Source organism: Mus caroli, chromosome X, assembly GCF_900094665.2.
Source record: "Mus caroli chromosome X, CAROLI_EIJ_v1.1, whole genome shotgun sequence".
Lineage (NCBI taxonomy): Eukaryota > Metazoa > Chordata > Mammalia > Rodentia > Muridae > Mus > Mus caroli.
Genome location: NC_034589.1, coordinates 34,724,967 through 34,747,181, shown reverse-complemented (window position 1 = coordinate 34,747,181; position 22,215 = coordinate 34,724,967). Strand labels below are relative to the sequence as shown.

Below are 22,215 nucleotides of genomic sequence, written 5' to 3'. Positions count from 1 at the left end.
AGGAGGCATCTCTCTAAGGTCTCATTATCCTGAATTGTGTGCTCTGGATTCAGTTCACCATTCATTTCCAGAACACTGTAGTGATCTCTTTCCTCACTGTCTCTCTGTGTCCCTTGCTCTAGCTTTCTCTTGCTCTTGGTTTGTTCTTTCTCACTGTGTCTCTGTGTTGGTCTTTGTCTGTCTGTCTATCTTTCTTTCTCTTTTGATCAAGTTCAAGCACTCTTGTCCTTGTGGATGTTAGCTAAACATCATGAAACTGAGCTACATCCTTACTCACTGTTCCCCCAACATGGTCTTGCTATGTAGCCTAGGATGGCCTTGTATCTTTCAATTGTTGTATTTGCTGAAGTGCACTACCACCGTAGGTGGCAATTCTCTTTTGCTGTTCCATCACTCTGCAGGCTTTTTTGGGGGTGTGGTGGTGGTGGTGGAAACAGATATAGATCTCAACGTTGAAAGGAAAATATATTTGAAAGATTGTTATTAGGCATAATGTGGCCTAGCTGGAAATCTAGGATAGAAAGGGTCTCCTTAGATCATCTTATGCCAGCTGAGACAATTACTTATGTGAATGAGTTCAAATCTTCTTAGGCAGAACTTGACTCAAGGTGTCCAGTGAGCTGACCAGGCTCCCGCTTTAGGTGCCATCAGAATCTACTTTAGCTTTCAAGAGAAGAACATTTCTTCCTTGGCATCTACCAGATAATGGTTGATCAAAGTGAGACTGAAAAGGTTTGTTAATCACAAACTTTGCAAAGGACTTCTTAGTTGTTCTGACCAAGACTCTCTCAGAGATACACCACAGTCTGTGCTCTTCTTGACTGTCTATCTTCCTTCTTGCCCTTTTTCAGTGGTATCAGATGTATATCGTGGTCTGAAACCTTCCCGGCCTACTACTGTCTCTCTTCCTTGTTTTTCACAGTTATCCCTCTCAAGAAATGTCTTGCCTTTCTAATTATGTTTTAACATCTAATTGCAAGGGTCCCAACACATGGGAGAATTCCTCTATTCCCACCTCTACATCCACCATAAGGCAACTGAGATATCTATGGTTACTCAAGCAAGACCAAAACATTCTAAACTCCAACTAGATATTCTTTTTCAATCTGCAGTCAACATGCATGACCACAGTTGTTTGCAAATGTATGAAGAAAGCATAATATATTGTTTACTTGAAGATCAAACATTATTTCACTTTTGTTAAATCTGTTTTTGCTCCATGTGAGTTAAGATCTGAAAAACTTTGTTTTTGATGTCCTAGTCATATATTTTCTTAATGTTTATTAAGGACAAGAGTTTTAAGTAAGTAAATACTTGTATGAGCACTACCAAAAGTCACCTCATACATTGCCGGTAAATACATAACGCCCCATATTTTAAACACTGTGTTGTATATCTTACTGCCTTCTAGAACATATAAGGTTGAGGGGAAGATAAAATGAGAGGGATGGACATAGGAAAATGAATGAAGGAAAGCAGACTATTGGTAAGAAAGAAACTGAAAAACTCAACAAAACTGTTTCAGGTACCTTGGTGGAACATCTATTAATTTCTACTACACCATAGTCTAACCTCCATTGACTCAAAATATTCCTTACTCATCTGTTGTCCAAAACCCAAGCTGATTATTTTTATATGTGAATTGAGGACTGTTTTTTTTTTCTCCTAGAAGAATCAATTCATTTATGCTTAAATTGGATGGAAGGCCTCATCCACTTTGTGCAGCATATTCAAGATGCATACTACATCAGAAGTCAGTAGTGTTTGGATGTTTTCCGAGAAAGGTACTTGAATAGCACTTCTTTTATCATTTAGAAACATGTGTAAGTAAAACAAGATATTTCCTTTAATTCTAGAAATCTAAGAGCACAATTACATTAATCATCTACCATCGCTATTATTCTTTTGGTTTAAGAGCTTTCTAACGATTGTGATTTTGTTGTGCTAATGAAACAAAACTTTGGCTTGAACCTCTGTGATAATTTAATAGATTCTTATTAGTATAGTGATAATTTCACATCCCTCTTTCATTCCATAGAGACAATGCTCTGCAGAACCTTTATCTAAAGGGCATTTCTAATTTATAAGCCATTTCGTTAATCACTAAGCAAGTTGTCTTTTCAGAATAAAAAGAGGTATTGGGTGACCTTGGTGGCACACTGTCTTCTCAGATGTTATGGACTTTAAAGGCATGAGGCATTTGAATGTAAAAAGCCAGGTTGTGTTTTGTGTAGGTATATCCTGTTGTACCTGATTGGAAGAGATTTGTTAGCCTCTGAGAGCACAAATCAAATATTGGCATGCAAGTGTCCTTGGATATATTGGGAGTCATCTCCCTGTGACCTCTGTCCCTTGGTTTACATTTCAAACCTAATTGAAATAGCCAACATCCAAATTGAATCTAAGAATAATGGGGAACTATGCCTGATTACTATTGCTATCATTGTTATTATTTACTGTTGGAGGTTGAAGCTAATATCTGCTTCTTCCCAGGCAAGAACTCTACCACAGAGCTGTTTCTTCAGTCAGTTTTGGAAGGGTTTTATTTTATTATTTTTATTTTTATTTTGAGACAGGATCTTACTGTGTTTACCAGGATGACCTTGAAGTTGCTTGGCAGCACAGGAAAATTTTGAATTCTGACTATGCCTCGGCCTCCCAAGTAGCTGGGATTGCAGGCTAGTTCCAGAAGACCTGACTCAAATTATCTTTTAAATAAGAAAAGGAGATAGCTTTGTAGCTGAAAAAGACAGCATTATAGTATCCAGAGCTACCAAAGGCCGGTTTGGGTAGTTACTGGATTTGTTTCTCCGAGCATCTAGAGAACACATTAGGTGCTTCCTGGATTTCCTTTACAGCTGATTAGAGATGACATGAACTAAATGGACTATATTGCTCAGGGATGCTTGAACTACATTTTTGTTCTTACCAGGTTAGCAAGCATGTAGTGATAACCTCTTGAATGTTTCCCCAGGATCACAACCTGCAGAAAGAAAAAATGAGAAATATTGTTTATTTAAGGGCTTTTTTTTTCACTTATACAATCAGTGGGATGGCTGGAACAAATGCTTTTAAATCATCAGCAATACGGTGGGATTTTAGTATATGGTAGAATTGCTTCTAATTGCTTCTAAGACTGGGTTCATTTTTGTCATATTTCACTTGTAGTCAGATAAAACAGGAATCATTGTCAATATCAAAGTTAAAATATCAAAACAAGGGGATTAAAAAAAAACATTGGAACTTCCAGGTCAGTAGCAGCATTGTCACTTAAAATAGATGGCAAAAGCGAGGCTGATGATCCCTCACCCATGAACTGGATTTCTGTGCTTAGCTGTTGAGATGGAAAATGAGCTGAACTTAGCATACAAATTAGAAAATAGAATGTACTGTACATTTTTTTTTTGTTATCTAGAAAGCTTAGGGAATAGAGCACTCAAAGAATGGGGTTAATGGAATTTTCAGGTTAACTGAGGTTACATTTGCTTATTGAAAACTTTTCTACATGCTTACCTTCCCTTTCCTGCCTTAATGTCTTAATGTGAAAGATGTGTGGCCATCTGAATGTCTTTTGTGCTGAAGGCAATGCCCTAGGGCATTCAGAGGAGTTTTCCTTCCAGGGACATTTGGCAATGTCAGACAACGTATTTGGCTATTAGCATCTAGTGGGTAAAGGTCAGGGATGCCACAAGATATCTTCCAATGCTTAGGACAGTCCCTACAACCATAATCATCTGGTCCCAAATGTCAGCGATAGTGAGGGTAAGAAACATTTCCTCAGAGTCATCATAATTATCATTATTTTCATCAGTAATGCTGTGTTAAGTACTTGGCCTTGAGTTTACAAAGTGCCTTTTATTGTCTCTTATGTCAGTGGGCTAAATATTTTCCACCCAAATGTACTGGCTGGTTTTTTTTTTTCTAAATTCATAAAGTTTATTTTATTGTAACTAAGTATGCCAAACTTTTTGGTTAAGCATTTTGTCAAACACAGAGGTGCTGACACTGTCCTAGATACAGGTGATGGGAACAAGGAAGTGAACACTATAGAGATGAAAGGAACAGCTTGATGTGTATTTAAGTTTTATGTCAATGTGAAGCTAATATGATCTTTCTTTAAGTAAAACAAAGGCAAGCTTTGAGTATAATGACTGGAACAGGCCTTAGAAGGAATCAATGCAAGCCGGAGGCTGTAGGGTTAAGCTTCATGATGAATTCCTTCTGGATACAGCTGGGTGCAGATGTCAGAGGTTTGAAAACAACTGGCAAGGTCTCAGGATTTTATACATAGTAAACTGGAGGCATATATGAAAGTCTGTTAATTGTTATAGTTATTACAACTGCCCTTATTTTTATGTCTAAAATATGCAGGCCTTGTACTCAATGTCGTATGTGTAAGTAATTTCTATAAAATTTTAAGTCTAATTTTACAGATGAAGAATCACAGCCCAAAGGTAGTTTAAATAATTTCTCCAAGGTCATATAGCTGGAATTAGAAGCTGGGTCTTTCTTCCTGTGGAAGGACTGGAGGTACAATTAGATCCTCCATATCTGTGGTTTCTGCATCCATATGTTTAAACAAGCCCACATCTAAAACACCTGAAAAATCATCTCAAATAGAATGTGTGCAGACTATTTTCTTGTCTCTGTTTCTCCAAGTAGTGCAGTACAAGAACTATTTGTTTAATATTTATGTAGTATTAATTAATATAAATAATGTACATATTATTCAAGGTATATAGAAAGACATGAATAGTGTGCTGTTTGTATAAAGGACACACACCTCTATTTTGGCAAATATCCGAGTTGGAGTACTGCTTTAGAGCCAGTCCCCTTGGTATGACTGTATGACATGTTTCAATTTGCCTCCTGAATTTTCAACTTTATAGTGGTATCTAAATTATGGACATGCAGGAGAGATTGAACTTTATTTCTGTGAAGTGATAGTGATGGAAGCCAGCGATGTATGCATTGCAGGGAAGTACTTTACTGCACACTCCCATCCTCAGGTCTTTTACCATGTTAGTTCTTTTCTCCTTTCAACAAAGAACTCAATAGATGACAGGACCCATTCAGTGGTTCCTTATAAAATGGGTGTTGTGTTAGATGATTTCACTTGACTAAAGGCTAATGTATGTGCTCTGAGCATGTTTAAAGTAGATTAGGCTAAGCTAGGATTTGAGGTAGGTTAAGAGTAATATGACTTAATATATTTTCAATTTCCAATCATTTTATTTATGCTAAGTGCTGATGATTGTTCTCAAGTTTTGCAGAGGAGCAAGGCAAGATGTCTAAGGCGTGAAGCAGAAAGGGAAGGTGCCATATCATGTTTACTTTCTTGCTTTTATAAAGACTCAAGCCAGTGTATGTGTGTGTGTGTGTGTGTGTGTGTGTGTATGTATTTGTGTGTATAAGAGAGAGTACAGAGAGATGTTTTCATTAACTTAAAATATGAACCACATTTCAGACTGATTGTGTATGAAGGAAAAGAAAGGTTAATGAATATCTTGAGGAGGTGATTTCTCATGCTGCCATGACACAAAATAAGCTGTTAGGTGTCTTCTGGGATGTATTCTTCAGTGTCTGCTCATGAGAAACATCTTTGCTGGTGACATTTGTTAACTTTTGGTGGCAAGTTGGGACCATACATTTGTTGAATTTTTAATTCATGGACAACCCTCACATAATAAAACTAGAGGGTTTTGAATACTTCATGAAAAATGAACACATGACAAACTCAGAGAAAAATAAGGAAGGCTGTTTCAGTGGAGGCCACATTTGTTGTGCTTTTTTCACATAAGAAAGTCCAGGAACAATACACAATGGTAGTGCCATTAGCTGAGTCCTGAATGACAATCCAGAGGTAGGATTTGGTCATGCACTCACTGCTTGGCTATGGACAAATCACTCAACTTTCTGGGTTTCCATTCACGTATCCACCATTTGGCTCTAGCTCTCCTAACAAGGTTGTGTTGATCAAACGAGAGAACATCTCCAAACATGGTTGAGATCAGAATAATGAAGTATGCCACATTACTTCCTTCTAGGGATGGGTTGTTCATTAAGACATTGCATCTTCAGCTTCAGGAAAACATGAAGCTGTTAGAATAACTGTTTTGGTCCATGCCCAGATGGTGTGCTCAGAACAAATGGCCATACTGGAAGGTAGTTCTCTCATCACCCTTTCTAGAGTTAGCCTTAAGTTGGAGGAGATGGGAAAGTTATCTAAAGATAGGAGCATTTAGGTGTCACAGAGCTCTGCCTTGAAGCCCATAATTACTTCCTCATCCTTGCTTTCAGTGCCTTCTTAACTCTGATTTAGCATACAGTTCTTACCAATCTTGGTTTTTCCAGTTCCCAGTAAATTAAACACTTCAAGCTAGAAGGGGTGTGTAGGGAGGCTGGGAGTGGTATTTGGGAGAGGTGCATTAGTACTAGAGGAAGTGACAGTCTGACTTAAAGGAGAAGGAAGAAACAACAACAGAAAAGCAGGCAACAATGTACTACTGCACAGTATAATCAGGGATGTTTGCTGTGAGTGCCTGAGTCATCAGACAATAGTTTACTTTGATCAGAAACTTCTGATGAAAATATCAGGGCCATGTAATATGTTTCAAGGAAGGCTTCCATCAGAAATGATCTCCAGGTTGTTAGAGAGAAAGTGTCTGTTGTCTTGAGATCTGCTGTGGAGCTGCTATCATCCTACTGATGGGAGCTAAATGAGGCTTCAGTGAGAAATGGGCTATATTTTTTTTCTCTTCGCCTTCCATTTAACTTTTTTTTTCCCTAGGAAAAGCTTGTGAAAACAGGGAAGGGCTGGGGAACCTGAATATAATATGGAGCAGCAGAGAACTGGATAGTTAACAGGAATGTTCTTGTTCAGTTAATATTCAATCTCTAGTCTTTTGATCTGTTACAGATGAAAGAGACATAAATTCTACCCTCACTTACTTAATAACTCTGGTATCCAAGAGAATATTCAACTTTGCTTTTATAGTAATTATAATAGATCTTTCTGAATTAGTTTTAGAACTTCACAGATAAAAAGCTGTTTTTACACTCAGACGTGACATTTAAGGAAGAAATACCAAGTTCCCACATCCATGTTCTGCAGTCATTTTGCCTTTGTAAGATTTGCTAGGGATGATAAATGGCCTGCTATGATGGCAGACACGATAAATGTAATAAGGGGAAAATGTATCAAGTATAGATGAAATTCATTTTTTTAGGGAAAATTATTTTTATCTTCACATATAGCATCTCAAAGTGGAAAAAAAACCTAGCTACAAATCTCATTCACTGAACAGAGGGTTTTTTTGGCAAAAGAAAGATCTCATATATACTAACACTTGGTCATGTAGACAGTGTCAAACTTTCGGTCAAAGAAGTCATGGAATCAAAGTTTACTCATTTGGGGGTCATTTTCCCTTACTAAACAGCCCCTCATCGCATCTTTCTATGAAACTGCACGCTGAATATCTCCAAGCAGTTAAAAAGGATTGATAAGACATTCAGTTCGTTGTCTCTCAAGGAGACCTGTCCTTTCCCAATTTCATGTTTAATCTAGATATTTTCATCATTTTAGAAATTTGAAATGAAATTGTTCCACAAGACTACTTGAGAGAGGCCCACGTATCCTTTGGGAGGCAAAAGCATCTGCTTTTCTATGCTCACATTTTAGAAAAAAAATGTGTGTGAAGAAGTGTGTATGTTTTCCCCCCTTAGATCCATCTGGTATGCAGATTAGGTTATTTGCAGAACTAAGTATCTCCATGTTTGGATTTTCTACATCAGCGCCAGAAAAGGATCTATGGAGAAAGATTGATCTTGCTTTGAGTACAGAACAGGCCTTGATGTTCACCCTAATTTGTTTCTCTTTGATTTCAGTATCATGTAAAATCTTGGGCAAGGGAGTCTGGGAAAAAAAGGTTAGATTTGTGGGGAGGATTTTTGGTTGAATTTTGTCTGTAAGGAAAAAAAAAACTATTAGATCACATTTTTTTCTGTTCAAAGAAAAGATTTTTTAGGCTCACATCTGCCTTCCCTTTTCTCTTGGTCAAAAAAAAAAAAAGACATTGTTTTCTTATGGCACTGTATGTAATTTCAGCAGTGTGGGGAGCCGAATGCGTGGTGTGCTGCAGAAATCAGCCTGTTATCGTGCCACACCTTCCAGAAGAGATTTTCAATCCAATTGTAGGTGTTTGCCTTCTTTAGTGAAGACCCCAATGAATTTGTCTGAGTCTTAGTAAACATAGCACAAGCCAATTCCACTGGCATCATTTCCTAGTAAATTCAAGGTGCACGTATTTGTTTTCATATGTCTGAATGGCAGGGCTTTAAATTGCAGTCATCTTACCCGAAGGAGTGTGCTGGAATAGTGTGGTAAGAAAGAACAATGACATATAACAAAGTCAGTCCTATGGCAGTGTGTGTGTTGGGATGGGGGTGGGGTGTTGCTGATATGGAGAGTGACTGAAGCTTTTTGTTAGCAAGACAAACGTTCATACAATAAAGGAATCTTGTCAATGCTTATGCTGACTGTAGGGAAGCTTACGTGGAAAGAAAGGAAATGAGTAAGGAAAGAAATACAATTCTAAGATGAGAGGATTAGAGGGTAAGAATTTTACCAGAGATTATCCTTTGAAGGTAGCTTTACTTTCAAGACTTTCATATTCAATTTATCGTAGCTTAATGCAATATGTGGAAGATTTAATAACAAATCACAAGAGAGGGTCATCAAGATGGCTTAGTAGGTTAGGAAAATAAGCCTGAAGACTTAAATTCAATCCCTGGAACCCACATTGTGGAAGGAGAGAACTGACTCCTGTAAGTTGTCCTCTGATCTTCATATTTATATATACATGTATACACACACACATTTTTAAATAGACCTAATTAATTAATTAGTTTCCTTGTTTTTTTTTACTTTTAAAATACTGTGTTTCACTATGTAATCATCAATGGCCTAGGAATTGACTATGTAGTTTAGGCTGGCCTTAGCTTGTGGCAGTCCTCATAGCTACATTCCCAGAGAGTTTTGTTTTAATATGCATAATGTATTCTAAAAGGTCAAGCAAGGCCTTGCTTTCTGTTTATATATTTTTACGCTCATTGACATTCTGAAAAGACTGAATAGGTGAGGAGTAGCAGGCATTTCAATGGGAGTGGCCTTGTCATTTGAATAAAAAAGGAGGAATATCCACTGGTCCTTTGATGAAATAAGTATAAGATATCTCCCCCATAAATCAGATACTATAACATGTCTTCTAAACTAGGAACTTCAAGAAAAGGTTCAGTGCTTGACAATAAATAGCGTCATTTTATAAGGAATTTCCTGATAAGCATTACATTTGATGTACTAGGGGGAAAAAAAAGAAACATGAACCCTGATGTGTGGTATTTTTCTATTCAAATTTTGCCATTTAATTATTAGCTTCATTATTATATGCAAAATTGAAATGTAAATAGTAAGGCATAAAATTAGAGACCCACATGTAGCTCGAGCTGATGAAGCTTTCAGGCAGAGAGTGGAAAGAAAGCAGCTGGTATGGCTACAGAGAATAGAACGGTCTCTTTTTCAACTTCTTAGTTGTGCCTTTCTTAATAATTTTCCATTTGTGCAGTGTTTTCAGTATCTGACACCCTAATCAGTAAAAATATTTGATAGTTGGAGTGAATGACCATGTTTATATTTTCAAATAAAAATAACTGTCTCTCAGGAACTCTATGTGATTTTCAGGATAATTGCTTAGTTGGCAGCTTTGTTCCTCTTCTGGGAGCCATGTCATTTAAGTGGATCTCAATTTGCAAATGGATGACAAATGACTGAGGCTTAGTTCATGGGGGGCAAAGCATACAATTCTCTAAACTCAGAAATGTTTCCTTTGGCCCTTCACTCTTGCTATTTGGATCTGGCATCATCTTGCCCTCCCCTCCTGGCCAGCTCATCCACCTTTATGATCACACTAGCATGCAAACAGTTCAAGTACCCTAGGAAGAACTGCTGATTTTCAGCCAAGCACGGGGAGCTTCTGAAAGCCACATGTTAAATATTCAGAATCTTCTGAGCCAGTTAATAAAACCATGGGTAGCTTCAAATCAGCAATGTTAGAATTATTAACCCAGAGATCAGTGGGTACTACAAATCAACACTTTTGTCTTTTCACAATAGCCCATTTTCTGGCACACCACCGGAATCAGGGAGAATGTGGATTGAAGGCCCTTTAAATATGGAAAGCTGCCTCTACCAACCACCTTTTATTTTCCCTTCTTTTAATGAATGTTTGTTGAGTGCTCAATCTGTGCCAATCGTGGGGATAGACCATGGGGAGACAGAGGTCACAAGAATCTGGGCTCTAGTCTGGAGGATGTCACACTTGAATGGGAAAGACAGCCAAGTTAACAGATGATTATAGCCCAGTGGGAGAAGTGCGAGAACAGAAATATGAACAAAGTACAACCGAGGAGAGAATGATTAACTCAACCTGCTATAGATAGAAAGTACTTTGTCTCCAACCAGAAATTTAAAAAATTTTTTCCTTTGGCTTTTATAAATGGGAACCTGACAAACAGGTAACTTAAATAGAATGCTATTTTGAAAATGAAGAGAGACATATTCTAGAAGGCTATTCCTCCTGATTTCAAGAGAGTCTTGCTGTTTTATAGTGCTTAAATGCTACAGGAGAGGTTTTTTAAATTAAAAAAATGTATTTATTTATTTTGAAGCAAGGTCTCTATAGTCTAGAATAGCCTCAAACTCATGATCATATCTCAGCCTCCTTAGTGCTCGGCTAATAGGCATGTATCAACACATAAATCTATGTCTTTGCAGTTTTCAAAATTAAATTACAATTATTTTGTTTCCTTCTCCTTTTCTACCCTCAAACCTACCTCCCATGGGATTCATTAGCTTTATAATCCCAGGCAAGTTACATTACATACCAGCCTTAGTTTTTCATTTGTAAAATAGTAAATATAGGGGATATAATCATGGGAAAAATAAAGTAGTGTACTTAACAATGAAGGCTAGATTGATAGGTTAGAGACTCTACTTTTCATCATAACTTTGGTCAGTTAACTTAGGCTTTCTAAGTCTGAGTAGCCTATATGGAAAAGACATCTATCACTAATAGCTATTTCACAAAATGAAGAAAGAAATGTGTGAAACCATGTGTCTTCAATTCTTAAGACATTGTCTAGTGTTTGCCTTGTATTGGCTATGACTTCATCTTTCCCTGGAAAAATCCTATCTATTCTTAAAGACCAAGTTGAGGCAGCCTCCTGCATAAAGCCTTCCTTGATTTCATGTCCCCAACTTAAAAAAAAAAAAAAAAACAACCTGCAGCTATTGGGTGAGAATAATGGGAAGATAAATTAGTGCTTGGATACAGAGGAATGCTGGTGCTGATTATTAGGATAGCACTCGGAAGATGAGAGAACAAGCTGAGGTTTTCAAATGGAAGTTGCACGGTGTTAGAGATGCAGATGCAAAATGATGAGAAGATGGTAGTAAATCAACCACAAAATAATGACCCTTCTAGTTTCCCCTTCCTCAGGGAAAAGGGCAAAAAAGATCCCAGATAGGGAAAAGCTGGACAAAAGGCATTTCGGTGGTATATAAAAGATGACTTGTACAGAAGTGTTGTAGTTTGAATGAAAATATCCCCCTTAGGTTCTAGCATTTTAACAGTTTGGATCAAGGTATGTGGCAGTGTTTGGAGAGTTTTAGGAGGTGAGGTCTTGCTGGGGGAAGTACATCATTGGAAGCAGGCTAGGAGGTTTCAAAGCCTCATACTAGTCTCAGTGCTTCCTCTGTATCATCCTCCTGGTAAAGGCTATAAACTCTCAGCATCTTGCCATAGTTGCCATGTCTTCCCACCATGATGGAGTCTTACCTCCCTAAAACTGGAAACACAAATAAGCTCTTCCTTTTATACACTGCTTTGGTCATGGTGTTCTATCCACAACAAAAAAGTAACTAGTACAACAAAGTACTGTCTTAAATTTATGTATCATCTCTCTGTTTGGCTGTGTATTTATGTATCTATCTATGTATCTATATATCTATGTATCTATCTATGAATCTATGTATCTATTTATCATCTATATCTATCTATCTATGTATGTATCTATGTATGTATCTATGTATGTATCTATGTATGTATCTATGTATGTATCTATGTATGTATCTATGTATNTATCTATGTATGTATCTATGTATGTATCTATGTATGTATCTATGTATGTATCTATGTATGTATCTATGTATGTATCTATGTATCTATCTATCTATCTCTACTCATCCATCTGTCTAAATGCCTCCCCATCTATCATATATTTATTCATTTGAAGTAGAATGTCACTATGTAGTATAGGTTGGCTTAAAAACCTCCCAGTAGTTCAGGCTGGCCCTGAACTCACAGCAATTCTCCTATTTCAGACACTCAAATGCTGGGCTTAAAGGAGTATACCACCTCTACCAGTTAAAATCTCTCTCTCTCTCTCTCTCTCTCTCTCTCCCTCCCTCCCTCCCTCTCTTTCCATGGTGTGTGTGTGTGTGTGTGTGTGTAGGCTACAGGTCATCCTAAGAATCTTCCTCAATTACTATTCCATCTTATTCTTGTGAGATATGGTTTCCTAGTGAACCCTGGGAGTGCACTGACTCAGCTAAATTGATTGGCCATCAAGTCTCAGAGATCCTCCTGTCTCCATCTTCCTAGTACTGGGATTAAAGGTACATATTGTAGAGCATGACTTTATTTAAACAAGGCTTTGGGGGAATCTGAACTCAGTAGGCACTTTACTGACTGTGTCATTGGCTTTATTTCTCTGAATCCACAGCACAATCCTTTAAGGTAGGCCCTATTGTGAATCCTTTCAGGCTAAGAAACTGAGGTTCAGAAAGGTTTAGCAACTTGGTTTGAAGTTGTAAGAATATGAGGTTTGAAAAGAGTTCACATGGTGGGACTCATGGCTCCAATTGCATATGTAACAGAGGATGGCTTTGTGGGACATCCAATTAGACAAGCGCTATTTGTTGAAGATGATCTCCCTTTTCATTTTATCATCCTGCACTTAAAACTCATAAAGATCAGTTTGAATAGATGTTAGTGTGGCCTAAGGTAAAGGAGCACATGCTTGTTTTGCATATGGAAAAATATTCTTTGCATGTTACGTCTTCCTGGGGCTCTTACTGCACATCAGACAAATATGTATGTCGGGGCTAAATTCTGGGCTCTGGCCTACTGCTTTAAGTCTGCTTTTGTCCTTACTGTACTGTTTACTACATCTCTGTAATATAATTTTCTGCCTAGTAATTTTTTATTCAAGTTCATTCTAACTAAAGAGCTATTCTGCTAATTACCCTTAACCTCACATCAAGTGAGAATATTTGGGTTTTGAGATAGTATGCATTAAAAGTCACATATCTTTGAGTGCTAGAGTCAAAATCCAACTCAAATTGTCTGCTGCCAGCTCTCATTATTTGAGATTAGGTTCTGGCTTTGTTCTGAATTGCCCCTGCCTGTTCCTTGGAGCCTTGTTTTTCTCACATACATGGGAAATGATCCCATGTCCACTTTGAGGATTGCTTTGCTCGTTCATTCAAATTAAATGTATGAGAAAATTATAAAAAAAAGAATATAGGGTTGGAGAAGGAGGTCAAAATTAGGTTTAACTAACTCCAAAGCCTAGTCACTGTTAGCAGCCATATTACTACTAGAAAACACTGTTGATAAGAACCGGCATTGCTATCATTATTATTGCACTGTGATCAGCTCCCATCACAAATTCTATGCAACAAAGACTACCTAGTGTTATTATGTATGATTACCTAAGTGGAGAGCAGTTGAGGTCTGACTCATTAAAAAGTCTGTGTTTTTCACCCCCGGACATCCTGGGAATCTCCTTTTGGTTTCCCTAATTATTGCACGAAGCTTCGTGCTTGGCTCATATGCACATGCCTCCAATTTTCAATTCCCTATCAGCATAGGACATGAATTGTCATTGTTGAATCACAAGCTGCACTTGTGATGAATGTTGGATAATCAGAACAAAAGCACAGGAAAATAATTAGAGGTAACCAAAGGGAAGAAGCGCACAGCCTTGAACAAGATACTGTGCGAAAGTTTCTAGGACTTCGTCCCCGAAGCTCTGACAGTGTATTTTGATCCTTGTCTGAATGCAAATGTACAACTCCATCAAATCTTAGGCAGCTTGTCACAGTGCATGTTATTTAGCTAGTTAATTAAAAGTCTGAGTGAGCCAGGGCCTCTCTGCACTGTGTTCTGAAGATAACCAAACCTGTGTTCTGACCAGGCAAGTTAATTTAAAATAAGTGACCTCAATTGGGTAATGGTTGCAAGTTCAAATTCAAGAATCATTATAATTAGTCCCAGATGGATCTTAATTGTTCTTTCAGGAAACAGAGGAAGGGGTGGGGAGAGAAATGACTAAGCCCAAAGTAAATGTTCTTACCCATAGCTTTGGAAAGCAAGGGAGCTGACTCGGGCAGGACACGGTTAAGGTTGTATAGCAAGAGTCCCATTGCTGCTTTCCCAAATACAGAGAAACCCTGTCTCGAAAAAAAAAAAAAAAAAAAAAAAAAAAAGATTGAGCTTTTGAGGAAATAAGGAGAAGAATGAAGCAATCTGAAATGTGTGATCTTAGGCAAGTTATTTAACTTCTGTGTGCCACTTTCTTGTTGCAATGGAGAAAATAAACTCACTACGAGTCTTACCTACATTGGAGGGTCAAAATCATCTTGTGGAAATCTTTTAAGCATGGAAAACTCAGGAAGGTAGTAGTCATTGTTTCATTACAGAAAAAATTACTCAATCAAAGATCCTGGGCTTTAGGATATAAGGGTACCCTAGGCATGAGCTTTCAAACCTTTTCCTTAGACTCTGCCACAAAGAAGAAGGTGCCTTCAGAACTACACCTGGAAGATGGTAACCAGGCCACAGTGGACAATATATTCAGTATCATTTAGTGTGGTGAGTTGGACTTTTCTAATGCTTAGAATGTATATCTATAGAGCTGAAAATGACTTTGGAAGCTTTGGAAGAAGTCAAAGCAGAGTGCACACATGTTTAAACTTTTTATCCTAACATTGTGAAGTCAGACCCAATTCATTTAATATAGAGAGTATTAAATATATTGCATATTAACTAACATATTAATTAAAATAATGTACATATTAACTATATCAAATATTAACTACTATATTAAATATATTTGAAATATATTGTACTTGGTGCTGTATGCTGGCACAGCAGTCTGGTACCTGAGGTGTAAAAGTCACAGTTACAGTGGTTCTCACTTTTTTGTGTATGAGTGCTTAGGTCTCCCTTTAGTGTTCCCATAGATTCTTATTGCATGTATTATGTCTATGGCCATACTATCCTAAACAAGCCCAATTTCATCAAATTGTCTTTATCTTCAAAAGCCTTGGAAGCCAAAATTCATTAGAGAATTAGTGGAATGTTCACAATGAAATAAGTGAAAAGGAAATTGTACTGTAGTAGAAAGTTTTAGAAGAACAGTAATTTGACCACCTAGGGAGGTACAAAATGGTTATTTGGAAATATCTTTCTTTCCCGGTCTTACTTTTTCATCAAATAAATTGATTTTATGAAGCATATACAAGCTGATCTCCCTCTACTCCCAGTAGACCATAATCACCTAAAACAGAGAGTTACAACCTATGCCTACTGACAGAAATCATAACTATTTCTCCTTCAGTCCTAACTAAAATATACTTAAAAGTCTTATTTTTAATATCATCATTCAAGTCCAGCCTCATCAGATGAGCAAAGCTAGTAGCAGGACTTGTTTTTTGAAAGACATTTCCAAGGATCATGCCTGAATCCATATTAACGCTTTGGTGGAAATTTGCAAAGGTTTAAGTCATAAGTATAGTGATCATAATTTCTACACATCTAGAAGGCTCCTGCTGTGCACCAAAACCAAAAGCTACACTGTGCATGCAATGCTTATATGTCTGGATGCTCCTCAAATGATGCTCCTTCCATCCTTAGAACAAATATCAGGATACAAATTTATTTAATTCAACAAGTGTTTACTGCTGAAAATGTGATTACCTATACTTAATCCCTGCATTTTGGTGGAAGAAGCTTTCGGTGAGTTTGAGGTCAGCCTGGTTTACATACCTAATTCTAGGACAGTCAGGGCTACGTAAAGAGAAAAGGCCAACCAACCAACTAACCTACCAACCCCAGAAGTTTATCAATACCTAGTATTCACCAAGTTGTTCCTTGGCTTAAACAAAGCACAAAAACATGTCTCCATAAATCCTATCTTCTGCTTCAGTTTTCTAAGGATCACTTCTTGTTGTGTTTTGTGGGTTCCTATATGGTCTCATATTCTCATCTTTTCCTGTCTACTAAATGTTTACCCAGTACAGATAGGTGTCCTGCCATCCTACTTTGCCTTGAGGGGAGAAGCCCGTTTTTCTACTTCAGATTGTGAGTGTTTTTCAGTGTAGTGCTCTATACGTAGGTATTCAATGAATGTTTATGGACCAAAAAAAAAAAAAAAAATGAAGAGGATACAGAAATGGGGAGAAGGATGGGTTTTGGGACTCTCTTGACATGTTGTTTTCTAATGTGGTATGCTTTCATGTGACTAGTCTATCTTAACCTTAGTACTGCTTTCTTGTGTTTGGGTGGGAAGTGGGCAGAATGGAATGGAGAAGACATATGGCCTAGTCAAGGGAACCCATGCATAGGGTCCTTGTATTGGCGTGTTTGGTAGCTACAAAAATATGGGCCCTGGAACCAAATTCTTAAATCCTGGTTCTTTTATTCTCTAGTTGTGATATGGTTACACATGCTAGTTCCCCCCCCTCCAACACCTCAATTAAAATTAAAGGGTAGTTGAATGCCTAAGTAGAATTTTGTCCTTTCTGATAGCATGCTACACTATTGGCAGGTGGAAAAAAAACTTTATTTCTAGAGCATTCAAAGGTCCTGGTAAAGGGCAAGTTGTGTTCTGACCAATTGGGCCCATGTTATTATTTTCTGAGATGTGTGTGTGTGTGTGTGTGTACATGTGCACATGCCTATTCCTATGCCTATGAAGGCCAGAGAATGGTCTCAGATGCTTTAGAGCTGGGTTTGCAAATATGTGGGTTCTGGGAGCTGAACTGGTATCTTCTGAAAGAGCGGTACATGCTCTTAACTGCTGTGCTATCTCTCCAGCCTCCACAGTACATTAGTAGTATTTTTCTACTACTCTACTTTATGACATCCTAACCAGCCTTAGGTTTTCATTTGCTCCTTATTGGCACTCATTCTGACAATTAAGTGAACATTGTCATACATAGGTAAATAGAAGTATATGTCCTCTTCCACAACACCATATGAATTTCACTGGGTTCTTTTTTTTTTTTTTTGGTTTTTCGAGATAGGATTTCTCTGTGTAGCCCTGGCTGTCCTGGCACTCACTTTGTAGACCAGGCTGGCCTCGAACTCAGAAATCTGCCTGCCTCTGCCTCCCAAGTGCTGGGATTAAAGGAGTGCGCCACCACGCCCGGCGTTTTCACTGGGTTCTTGATTCCCCACTTAGCACAATCATAAGGTGTCAGGATTCTTGATTGGCTGAGTCAGGCTGAGTTAATTATGTTTCTTTTTGCCTTCCTGTTACAAGTTGTGTGTTCCTTTATCAATGCACTTATCAGGATGGATTGCAATTATCTGTTCACTGGGTTGCATCTCTACTTTTGAAGGATGAAAGATACTTGTTTTTTTTTCTCCACCCTTTCTGTAAATGTATGGCTAGTTCTTTCCTAAGAACTTCAGAGAGAAGCAATATGAAAAGGAATGTTGCCTTGTTGAAGCATCTCCTTATGTTTCAGCAGATCAACTGGAAAGCATTGAGAATAGTGGCCTCCTGTTTCCTTCTTTTGATGCAGTTAAGAAGCTAAAGCTATGTATTAGTTCCTCCCACTTCTCAACGTATCCTTATTTGTATAGAATTTAGGAAGAGGATGCTTAAGTGATGATTCCTTACCATCAAGTAATGAGCCTGAGCTGCTCCTCTTTATGCAAAGTGTCTTGTCCTTCCAACATGGACACTAATGCTTTATTTTCAACTGTTTGAGAATGGAAAACTGAAAGCTGAGCTCAACTCTCCCTCCTTGGGACAAGGGTGTGAACAACACTCCTCTCTGAAGAAAGAAAATTCCCGAGGATTCAGGGGCTGACCTACCACCACCTCTTATCCATGTGGCTAAAGCAGAAGAGCTAATAGCTCCACTGGGAGGTGTACTTTCCTGCCACTACTTGCAGCTCTCTCTGAGCAGCTTGGTGGTGGTTGCCATGGATACCAAGTGGGTAAGGTGTTTAGTTCAGCATTGGAAGGATTGCGTTGTGCTTGAGTGGGTGAGACAGAAATTAAGTTAATGTATGTGGAAAAAAATGGACATGTTTGCTTTGCACATTTGAGAAAACTGCAGCAAAGCAGTCTATTAAGCAACAATTAATTTTATATTGACTAAGAAAGAGGGAGGAGGAGCAATTTATTGTGTCACAGGTTCTCAAGTTAAGCACAAGCAGTAGTCTGAAATAGGTCAAGAGAAGTGTAAAGGACTCTCAGAATTGTTGAAGTGATATCAGTCAAAGGCAAGTCACTTAGGAGGGCCCATTAAGAAGCTTGCTGTGAGTATCCTCTTTGACTGTCTAGTCCATTCCTTCAATGTGTCTGGATTTCATCTCTTGGTCAAAGATACGGTAGTGCTGAGGTCACACCATATTGTGACTATTTTCTGTTATTTACCTTTAAAGGGGTAGGTGTCCTTTAAGGTCTTATGCAGGTTCCAACGTGGAAATCACTTACTCACTTTCCCCCTTCCTAGTGTTCATGGTCTTAAAATTGGCAAGCATATCACTACTGATAGTGAATTTTGTTAGAGGTCTCACATTCTTGGTCCAACCTTCTAAAGACAGTGTCTCATTATGTATCCCTGGCTAGCCTGAGACTTGCCATGTAGAACAGACAGGCCTGGGACTCGGAGTTCCAAGTAACTCCGCCTTTCTAGTGCTAGGATGAAAGGCATACACCACTATGTTTAGCCTTCCCCAGTTCTTACAAAACACAGTTTAGGTATAGTTACAGCTAAGCCTTCTACAAGAGATTCAACTAAAGACATGAAAACAATTTCAGTTCGTGCCCCTTAGTATGAACAGTACTTTGTATGATCAGTTCATCTGTCTACTGAACCATAGTCCAATAAAAAACAATGAAATAATTGCTGCTGTTTTGGTGCCACTCACAAATCTAATACTTATCGATGACCATGGTGATGTGCGCAACTCTGGCTAAGGCAAACAGTAAAGTCATGTGCTGGGAACATGCCTTGCAGTTCTCACACATGTGCTTCTACTGCAGCCTGGCTGGGCTCCTTCAGGTGCTTACTCCCTTTTTGAATTTTCAGGCTGCATGATCTCAAGTTCCTTCCCCCATTCATTTATTCCTCATCATAAAGCAAGGTACACAATTCTAATTATAATGCCTTGCATTGTAGACTTGTCCTCTCTGAGCATCTTGGAATGCCTCAGAGAAGCTGTCTGATTCATCCTAAAGTCGTGCTGGTAGGATGGTTTTCTTTTTACATTTCATGGCTGACTGTCACTAAAGTAACAAAAAAAAGATGGGGCGGGGTTTGCTGTGCAAGGGCAGACATGATTTTTGAAAAAGAATTTAGGTAGAGTCTTAACCTTTAACCTCAAGCTGTGTTCCTTGAAAAGACAATCAGATGATATTCATTTTCAGAGTGAAATAGGGGTTGTAGGGGTTGTATTTGTGCACTGGGGAGGCTATTTGGTAGCTATAAGTTTATTATAAGTAGGTAGGCTGGGCATGGCGGTATCCTTGTGAGCCAGAGGCAGGCAGATATCTATGAGTCTGAGGCAAGCCTGGTTTACAAAGCTAGTTATAGGCCAGCCAGGGGTACACAGTAAGACCCTATCTCAAAAAAGAAGAAGATTGATAATAAACTAGTGGTGCTTGGCTACTTACTATCTTCTATTTTAGCTCTGCTCCTAGTGATGTAATAAGAGTTGTCACCAATCTACTTAATCCCTTGCTATAGACCATTACATGGTTACTTTTATCTGGACTGAGGTGAAGAAACTGTCCCCACAAAGAAGACTCCTTCAACTGGAAGGGCCAAGTGAACATTTCATGATAATCTTATCATGTTTGTTTAGGCTGTTTCCCATGTTCAGTGGCATCAAAGTCAGGATCCATGCCACAACCAACCACCAAACTCAGACACTATTGCATATGCCAGCAAGATTATGCTGACAGGACCCTGATTTAGCTATCTCTTGTGAGGCTATGCCAGTGCCTGGCAAATACAGGAGTGAATGTTCACAGTCATCTATTGGATAGAACACAGGGCCCCCAATGAGGGAGCTAGAGAAAGTACCCAAGGAGCTAAACTAACCAGTATTCCCCTTCCAGAGCTTGTGTCTCTAGTTGCATATATAGCAGAGGATGGCCTAGTTGGCCATCAATGAAAGGAGATGCCCTTGGTCTTTCGAAGACCCAGTACAGGGGAATGCTAGGGCCGGGAAATGGGAGTGGGTGGGTTGGGGACCAGGGTGGGGGGAGGGTATAGGGGACTTTCTGAGAGGAAACTAGGAAAGGGGATAGCATTTGAAATGTAAATGAAGAAAATATCTAATAAAATTTTAAAAAAAGTCAAGATATTTGCATGGCACTGTTGTTTGCATTTGCCTTTCATTGTGTGGTGGGGAAGTTGAATCTACATGTTTTATTTTAATTTTTTGTTACTGTTCTTTTTTTGTATTTGCTTGGTACCTCTCTGTAGGGGAGCCTTGTCATTTTAAATATAAGGGTCCTGTGGCATTGTGGGTTTGAACAATAAGTAGCTTTTGTGTTGCTCTCACAAACTGTGGTTCTCCCAGCTATCTTGAAAGAGGTTTTGGTAACATCTGTTAGAATCAAGGGACGGGCTCCTGTAATCATGCAGCTGCATGACAAACTTTCTAATTACTACATGTTTGTTGTTCTTAATCTGAGAAAATTTCCTAATAAAGCCCAATGGTGATTTAAAAAATACTTAGTGTTTACAAGCCAGTAATCAAAATCCACAGGACTCTGTCAAGCCCTCAGTGCCTGCAAAGACTTAAGTAAGATGTTCACCAAGGAAGCCACACAAACTCATGCTTGGTGTGTCTGGGGGACTTTCTTTCTGTGCCAGCAGAAAATACATGCATTTCCTGCAGAGGGATAACAAAGCTATAATTGTTTACGGTTTTATTCTATTTTTGTTTTTAAATGTAGTTATTCTGAATTCCCTTTTGATTTGTAACAGGGTTAACTAAAAACAAAGGTGATATTTACATCAGTTTTATTGTTGCACTTGTATTGCTTCACATATTTAAGATCTGGGTATAAAGTACCAGGGTTAGTCCTAAGATTCTGATGTTAAGGCAAGGAGTGAGTCTGTCTTGATTCAGTAAAACTTTTTTTTTTCTGTTTTCTCCTTGGTGTTTGTATATGCAAAGGGCATGCAAGCAGGAAGCAGGAGAGTAGTTGATGTGGATACAGCGAGGGACTTATCATAGGTTTGTAATGAACAAACAAATCTCATTTAATCAGAATCCAACTACCAGAAACCTTTAATTAATAGAATAATTCCCTAGGCATTTTCTGGAAGGGCTGATGTGATATTTATGTATATACATATGTGGTACTAGCTTTGATCAAACATAAACTCCTATTACCAGGAACGTTTGTTGTTCTGTGCTCTAAGGATAGAGGTAAATGAATTTCCTAGTGGTGTTGTGGCCTTAAGGGCATATTATCTCAATCTCTTTATTCCCCATCTTCCCAAGTCTCAGAAAAGCTCCCCAATGTTCAAGCTTTCAAGCACCTCAGTCAGCAAAAACCATTTAATAATGGTCACTAGCTGGCAGTCAGAGAAAGCAAGAAGGTCTGCACACATCGGAGATAGTTGTCATATTCTGCCTTCCAGAATTATTGTGTTTTCTCATCAGCCTGCTAGACTGTACATTTCTTCAGTAAGGACACTTTACTATTTTCTACTTACCTTGTATAGAACTAGGTAAGACAAAATGAACCTTTTCTCTATTTTCCCTCCCCCTTTCTTCTTCCTTCCTTCCTTCCTTCCTTCCTTCCTTCCTTCCTTCCTTCCTTCCTTCCTTC

The 22,215-nt window shown here is 38.4% G+C and overlaps 1 protein-coding gene across 3 annotated transcripts in view; it reads right to left on the bottom strand.

Annotated features, from left to right (window-relative positions):
• Gria3 (glutamate ionotropic receptor AMPA type subunit 3) overlaps positions 1–22,215 on the bottom strand; it is a 264,405-nt gene that overhangs the window by 100,075 nt on the left and 142,115 nt on the right. For all 3 annotated transcript variants that reach the window (XM_029473262.1, XM_021152663.2, XM_021152661.2), the window contains one exon: positions 2,930–2,983. In XM_029473262.1, the coding sequence (XP_029329122.1) occupies positions 2,930–2,983 (54 nt within the window). The remainder of the gene's footprint in view (positions 1–2,929; positions 2,984–22,215) is intronic.